We start from the raw sequence: 8,369 nt of genomic DNA, 5'->3' as shown, positions 1-8,369 counted from the left end.
TCAACTTCAGTTATGCTTCTATTTCTCACTACAATTGCTACTTACTCTGTTTTTTGTTTTTTTAAGTAAGGCTTTTTAACATCTGAGAACATTGGCGACCGGCGTCATCAGATTCAAAGCCGGCCTTTCTCGTTTCAAGTTGCGAGGTTGTTCATCACTGGCTATAATGAACCTGGAATTGAAAATCTACAGGCAGCTGCCTCGAATAAACCCAGCACACTCCGGTGAGCTATTAACTGAACTATACTTTCCCGTATATTCTTAATTTTTGTTGATTATTTGAAATAATTATTTATTATAATGCATTACATATTTTTTTTATATTTTATGGGATTACTATTATTATTTTCGAAGCCGCGCATTTAAAGTCAAATCGCCGTTAATCTGCTTTGGGGTGGAAAAGATAAAAAAAATAATAAAAAAATAAATTTCGCAGGATTCTTTAGAAATACAATAGATATTCTGATATACTAACACGGTCCCTTAGACGGTTCTGCCCGAGAGCAGATCGGCTCGCTGCAATTTTACTTCAGCGCTTCTTAGATTCATTGCCTGTTTCAGTGTAGTCCTGCTCTTCCAGATTTTAGCACTAACTCTGCTTTAGAAATACTACAGAGATGGTTTTAGCAGCCACCTCACCTTTCCTTAAAAGAGATTATCCTGGCCACAAGAGGCGTGAACAATTCCAGCAACCCATTATGTGCTCTGAAAAAAGATAGGTGCCATGTGTCTGTAATATTAACGCTGCCTTGACTCCTATGAAATGTCTTAGTTTGGACAACCACATCTCTATAAATTTGAATTCAGTATCGCAAGACATATTGCAGGACTAATCGTCTTCTGGTCTCAGCGTCAGAATAAACCTCTTCTCATAGTGGTTCTCTGGCCTTTTTTTTTTGCCATATTATTGCGACGATAGAGATGATTTCTCTCATTCATCTCAAGACTTTGTCTCGGCGGCCATGCAACAGTGTTTGCTGCAACTGAAATCTGTTGTTCGTTTGAAGACTTTTAATATGAGAGCTTCCATTATATCATAGTGCCATCTGGTCTTGATTCGCGTTAAGGGGATTCCTTTTTCGGACAGAGATGCTTTGGCCTCATTCAAGCAAAAAAAAAATTAATTATACCAGTTGAATAAAAAGAAGAAGACCTGGTAGGTTTTAAACATTAGAAGCAACAGTATTCAATCAGCAGACAAAGTGAAATGGAATGAAAAAATATTAAGCAAGTCACAACATTAAAGTGCAGGCTACTCTGTTAGAACAAAACAAAAGAGCATGAGATAAACTTGAAAAAGATGGGACAATCGATCATTTGTCGAAGGGCTTAATGATATGTGTGAATGGATGGTTTAAGTATAAACCTAATATGGTATTGAAGACATTCTCATTATAATGAACACATGGCAGACGGTAGATCGTTATGAAGTGTCAACCTGGTAAAACTACACAATACAACTTATCCATATAATCAAAAGATTAATTTTTGCCACAAATAATAATTGCGTACTCCGTAAAAACAGTAAATATTTCAACTAGATGTATCAAAGCGCCATTTTATACAACAATATCTTTTAAAGAACTCACATTTAATAACTTGCTACTACCCATAAGAAATTGTTTTATTCAAGAATAGAAAGTGATCTCTGTTTAAAAGTCATTCCAGCGCACAATACAGGGGCTGCCAAACGTTACTGACATCACCGGCCAATGGAATGACATCATACAGTTAATAAAACCAATTAAGAAGCAAAAACTAGTTTGCCCTTTATGGAACCAATGTAATCGTTTGAAATGGAAGAAATTCAATTCACATCTGTTGATTGATTATACTACATTAATTTTTTAGCTATACGAGTTGATTACTATGAAGTTAGAGAATGAAATTGAAAAAAAAGAAGATTATATATCAAGTTGATTTATAAGGTTGAAAATTGTGGCAAATTAATTTCTGTTGATTGCGTCGCTTTCTGTTCTAGAATGTATTGTAATTTTTGAATTGTCTAGGTTTTGGATTGAGTTTTGACCTTTTGGCTAACCCACCTCATACCAACCGGCCATAATTCTGTTTAAAGAGCAAACTGACAACGGCAGTAGAACCTGAGGATGTACCAAACATATCAGACCTGAAAGATAGACTACCATAATAATATCTTTTCCTAACCTCGATTATATTTTGCCGTTCGTGCACGCGGTAGGAAAAAGAAACAAATTCAGAACGCGCCTACCCGATCGGGTGGTTAAGAAGGTGGTCAAGCTGGGAACTTCGGGATGGTGGACAATTGTAGAAAATAGAGATAAGACAAAAGAATGGAAATCAGTTTTGTTTTTTTATAAACCAGAAGTTGCTTCTTAAAGCTAGCTGCAGCTGTTTAAGTGGGTGTACCTAACTTTCTCCCAACGCCAAAGAAATTAGGCAGACATTCCAGTGACATAACAGCTGCGGATATAAACTTCCTCCATCTCCTATTCTTAGTAAAACTAAAATATATCGCCCCTAGAAATCTAAAATATCAGAAGATCTAAAAATATAATCAATGTGGTAAACTTGGCAGCTGAAATATTATGACTACTATTATGACATTGTGAAAGATGATCTTCCATGGTCAAAAAAGAAAAAAGAACAAACATTTCCTGGAAGACAGTAGTAAACCTCTTACCGTCGACAAGGTATAGAACAATATATTGAACAGGCGAGAGAAGAGTTTGGTACAGGGATGGCGCCGGACAGGCATCGATGTATTGGTGAATTTCTACAAGCCTTTACGCGCAGAGGTAATATTAATAGAAGTTACTGCTATTGGCTCTCCCTAAATAAGCCCTCAGTAATTTTTTCCCAATTTTTGTTAACTTTATGAAGTGTTTCGCGCTTTCCCCTTCTTCAGTTTTCAAATGTTCTGAATGTAGCGTGCAATGTGTCCCATAGGATGTAAACAAACAGCTATCTCTTTTAAATAAAATCTAAATAAATTTATTGGTAAAGGATTTTAACCTCTAAGGATTTTAAAATATCACAGGCAATTAATTTCTGTTTACACATTAATGCCTTTTATTTTTTTGCATTTTAACAGTAAAATTTAATGGCAAAAATAAATTAAGATAAGTAAAAAACAAATTAACGTTGACTGCTTTTTTACTTTTTTTTTTGTAATTAATAAAATAACTTTTTTAAGTTCTGTCGTCCGAATAAAAAGAAATTAAAATTTTTATTATTTCACAATATGTTTATTATAAGCAATAAATTTCAAGAAACAATCTGGAAATCCTTAATTAGTTTTTATTTTATTTTTAATAGATAATAAAAGTTAAAAAATGTTTCTCTGACCTGGCCATTACTATTCTTAGTGTTTTAAAATTTAGATATCGATTTTATTTATGTTGGGAAGGTGAGAACGTAAAAATTAGCGGTTGTGAGATTTTTTACCTTCTTCACAGTCACAATCTCTACCAACATCGCCTACCAGACATTAATAAATTCCTCAAAGACTTCCTGTAAAGTATAGGTTCCCGAAATATCAGCAAAAAAAGGAGAGAGAGTATTGTTACTTCAAAATTTTAACGAAAATTCAGAGATGCTAGAGCTAGGGTAATGGCTTAGTATTCCATAGAAACGCGGATTTTTGCGCTTATAGGATGAAACGCTGTTTACTGGTTTTTTGTTTTAGGAATCATTATTAATTTGGGAGAATTTCCATTGAGTAGGGGAAAACATGGTTCTCTGTACTGAATTATATAGATAGGTATGGGAGAACAGTGGCAAGTCTTGCCATTTGCTGGAGGATGCTGGTGGTGATAAGATTGTGGCTGAGAAATTTTTGACTTGGAAGACTCAGGATAGCCTACTTAACATCAGAAGGAGAGAAACCTTTGAAAAGAAGTGCGAAGGGTAACGGTCTACGAAGTTAATCTTCAATATTTAAGCATTTATTAAAAGGGCTGATGACGCAAGAGTGTAAAATTTAAAAATTGTTTACCAAATATATGAAACTTAGGTACAAGGTCATTCCAATGAGAGAATATTGAAAGAATAATGTTTAAAATTTATGTTACCAATAAAATGTTGAAAATCCTGGTAAAATCAAAAAGCAAATAAAAAAAAGTCACTTCTACTTATATCAGATACTACCTAAGATTATACTTATGACTGAATTACCTTATTAGACATCTATTTTGTAACAATTCTTGTTCTTGGAAAGAGATAGTTTAAAAGCATATAATTTGTGGTTTACTGCGCCTGCACTTTTGTTATAATAACAATGTTGCGCACCTTGTATTGTGTTTGGAAAGATTATGAATAAGTTGTTTATGTTGTTATCCTCAGTATCTCTAAAGAAGAGACTTTGCAGTTTTCAATTCTAAGCGATTTTTTGCCACTCATAAATTTAAGGCCAAGATCTGCAGAGTAAGACCCATTTGTTGCTTAAACAAACTATTGTTTCTGTTACAGAGATTAGATTTGTTCCAAAATAAAGAAAGCAAATTCTCTTTAGTGAAAGCATTCAGCTGTACATCTATTAAAAGCAAAGTGTTTAAATGTTTATTTTTCATCCAAACAAAATTAGTAAAATATAAATAACTTCTAATGAATTCTCTTCACACATTTACACTTTAATTCTTTCACTTGTTTTTCTTGAATTTATCTATACAAGTTAGTTTTAAATCAAATGAATTATAAATTTTATAATTCAATATATGTATATATACAAACAAATATATATATGTATTTATAAAAATACAATGACACATGTGAGGAGAGAACATGTTGGCTGTCCAAGAACAAAATAAATAACACTTGAGAAAATTAAGAACTGCTGTCTTGTGTTTGGACTTGTAAGGATTGTACTGTCTGGCGACTGGTCCATCCAATCCGGAGCCTGTCAAATGGTACCACTAAAATTATTCACTCCGTCAGTCACATTATAAGAAGAAAAATACTAATTTTATAAAAAGTAACAGTTAATAATTAACATCGCATTTTATTTTCACTGCCTACTAAAATAGCCTTCTCTAAAATATTGTAAAGCATTGTAAGGGTGTTGAAGAAAGATGAAGGGAATTCAGCGTTCTGCTTACAAAATAATTCATGCTCTCAATTATTCAAATAAAGCCAGACAGATAAGTTTTCAAATTTAGGTAAGACTTATTTAAAAATAGTTCTTCAAGTTCTTAAAAAAATTCTATTTCTGTTTAGGTTTTAATTTTTCTCATAAAAAAAACTTCACATCATGAAACACTGAACAGATTGAAAAGCTCTGTTTCTTATAGAAACAGGGACCAAGCAAAGATAGACCGAAAGGGACGGCAGCTAAGAGCTATAGAATTAATACCCTCTATTAATGATAAGGTTAATGATAATACTTTTGCTATTTCAATTGATGTGGTCACCATTAAGAACTAGTCGTACATGAATAAGTGTTCCCTTACCACAACTTTGTATTAAAACTTAAGATTTGTAAGAAAAAACTACTTAAAAACCATCTCCTGAATTGTCTAAACCTTTTTTGCGAAAAAATATATTCCCTAAACTGATAAGTAATTATTATAGAACAAAAACTTCGACTAGTTTTTAAGAAAATTGCAGGGGAAAAACAAACATGATATTTGCATTATCGGCCGCTTCACTGTACACAAACTTTAACAGTTGATTCAATCCTCCGCATTGCGAAAATATAAGTATTTTATTGTGTGAGTTTCAAAACAAGACTTTGAATAACGCGTTTAATTACTTTAATAACTAACTGCAAAAATTAATATACAAAAAATAAGCCTGAAAATGGTAAAATTTATTTTTTTCTATTAGATGAAATAATCAGCCACCAAAAAAAAAAATAGTACTTAAAAAATAATAAATAATACCTAATAGCAGTGGCGTACCTAGGGGGGGGCGGTGGGTGCGGTCCGCACCGGGCGGCACTTACCTTGGGGCGGCATTTTTTATATTTACTTATAGTTGTAAAAAGCAACTTATTCATTTCATATTTATTTTCTTTCTTGAATAATAAATGATTATTATGATTATTATAAGTTTAATATTTGATTTATATAAATTATGATTAACTATATGATTTCGAATATTATTCCTCGGTGTATGTAAATGCATTTTAGTGTAAATTTTGAATTCTAATTCAAGAACAAGATAATAATTTTATTTTATTGTATTCATTAAAATTCGTTGAATTCGTAAAAGGATCTTTACGATTTTGTTCGGCAATTTTTCCTAACTAAAATTTTTTGATATCAGTTTATAAATGTCATTTCTTTTGAAAAGTTTATATGATTACTTTGAAGTGATATATCAATATTTTTTTAAATCATCGATGATCGATTTTTCTTTTGAAAAGCAGGGCCGGCGGAAGGCGGTCTGCTAGGTCTGCAAAGCATTAGGGCGCCGGCATAAGAACTATCTTTTTCAAACAACAAAATCTAAACGAGACAAAACAAAAATACTGACGAAGTTACAATTTCAGGAATCGCAAATAGATAAATATACTCAGTCCGTTTTGAAGAATTGTATTTGGAATGATAAATTGCTTATAAACCATTTTGTTCATTCGCGATTCAATCTTTTAACAGTGAAGAGTGAAACAAATTATTAGGGTGCCAGTGCATTTGGAGGGTTTATTATAGGTAAGTATATTATATTACGTATTATAGATATAGATGTTATTCTAAATGCTATTCAGAGTAGGAAAATGACTTTGCCGTTTTCTATACATAATATACTATTTATTTCGACTTTCGACAAGTTATATTTTTATTATATATCCCTAGGATGAAACGAGTAAAAGAAAGTGGTGCGTCATTTAGAAAGAAAAGGAAGAGAAGGGAGGAAATACAGACTAAAAATACTGGAGCACTACTCAAATATATCTCCCATAAGTCAACTTCTAGTTCTTTTAGTATTGTTGCCTCAAATACGGGCGAAGAAGCAGCCCTCGAAGGCGAAAAAACATTTTCCAATGTTGTTCAAGAGGAAAGACCTGCTTCACATACTGGCGAAGAAGTAGAAAGTTCATCAAGTTCTGATGAAGAATCTGCTGCACAAATTATTCCGTCTATTTCTATGAAAGATATTGGATTATGGCCTAACAAAATTGACGACAATACAAGAGTATTTCTGGTACGTCAAGGTCCCTTTGCAATTCAAAATTTGGACGCCGACTTCAGCGAAGGAGTAAAACGTCCTAATAATACAATCAAAGCCAAAGGTGAAACAAGAAAACTGAGTCAGGACTGGTTTTTTCAAATTTTGCCTAATGGCGAAAAGCTCTTAAGATCGTGGATGGTATATTCACCATCGAAGAAAAGTATTTATTGTTTCTGCTGCAAACTGTTTGATAATCTTTGTCAAGCAGGTTTTAATACGGAAAATGGTTTTAACAAATGGTGGAAACTTAATCCCAAAATTAGTCAACATGAGGTGAGTCCACTGCACATTCGATAAATGTCAAGAGGCAAAACATTGGAAAAACGGGGAGAAGGGCCTTCTTGATCTGCTAAAATTTATTCAGCAGTATAGGTTGGAAAATTCTGTTCCCAACATTGTAATTTTGTTAAGAATTTTTTTAACAATTTCAATCAGTGTCGCTAGTTGCGAAAGAAGCTTCTCAAAATTGAAGTTGATAAAAAATTATCTTCGTTCTACAATGAGTCAATTAAGACTACAAAATCTTGCAATATTGTCAATAGAACAAGAAATTACAAATAATATAAATTTTGAGAGCATTAGACACGATTTTTCTAGTATGAAAGCTAGAAGAGTAGATATTATATAAATATGTTTACGAGTGCATACAAATATGTCTAAAAAAATTTACTCTGTGTATTAATTAATATTGATTAAATAACTTAATAATTTATTTATGTGTATTAATTTATAAAAACCACTATTTGATTGACTTATAATAGAAAGGGCGGCAAACTGGAGATCGCCCCGGGCGGCAAAAGTTCTAGGTACGCCACTGCCTAATAGTAATAATGTTTGACAAGATGAATGGATTCATTGAATAACTAGTCAAATTTAAATAAAAAATCAACCTTTAGACTCAATACAACAGCTGTTAATAAAAGTTCAATACTTCTAATTCAAATCTAGAACTGCCAAAACAACAAAAGATTTAAACTGGTAGGAGATTGAGATGTTAAGAACTTGGTAAACACCAAGTATGGTTAAAGCTGGCACATTAAAATCAAATCGCCTCAAAAAAATGTTTCAATCAAAAGTTTTTTTTTAATCGAAAATAAAGCTGTGAGAGCTGTTATTGAGTAAAGTGCGAAAACACACTAACCGAGGAACTCTGAAACTCTCTCAGATTTTCGAATTAATCCTTGCTCACGCTCTAATACAATCTTGACATAATCTCTAGA

General features: G+C 32.4%; 1 protein-coding gene across 1 annotated transcript; it reads left to right on the top strand.

Annotated features, from left to right (window-relative positions):
- The first annotated feature begins 6,774 nt into the window (after positions 1 to 6,774).
- LOC141446322 (zinc finger MYM-type protein 5-like) lies at positions 6,775 to 7,446 on the top strand. The gene has a single exon (XM_074112882.1). It carries the CDS (start codon positions 6,775 to 6,777, stop codon positions 7,444 to 7,446), a length of 672 nt encoding a protein of 223 aa, XP_073968983.1.
- The last annotated feature ends 923 nt before the right edge of the window (positions 7,447 to 8,369 follow it).

The sequence above is a fragment of the Rhodnius prolixus genome, unplaced genomic scaffold (assembly GCF_049639745.1).
Source record: "Rhodnius prolixus isolate KJV_2025 unplaced genomic scaffold, Rpr scaffold_1, whole genome shotgun sequence".
Taxonomy (NCBI): Eukaryota; Metazoa; Arthropoda; class Insecta; order Hemiptera; family Reduviidae; genus Rhodnius; species Rhodnius prolixus.
Note: the sequence above shows the minus strand (reverse complement) of the source record. Positions and strands in the feature narration are given on the sequence as shown.

Excerpts from the sequence above, each read along its gene's own strand:
- LOC141446322 (XM_074112882.1), top strand. The coding sequence starts at position 6,775 with ATGAAACGAGTAAAAGAAAGTGGTGCGTCATTTAGAAAGAAAAGGAAG.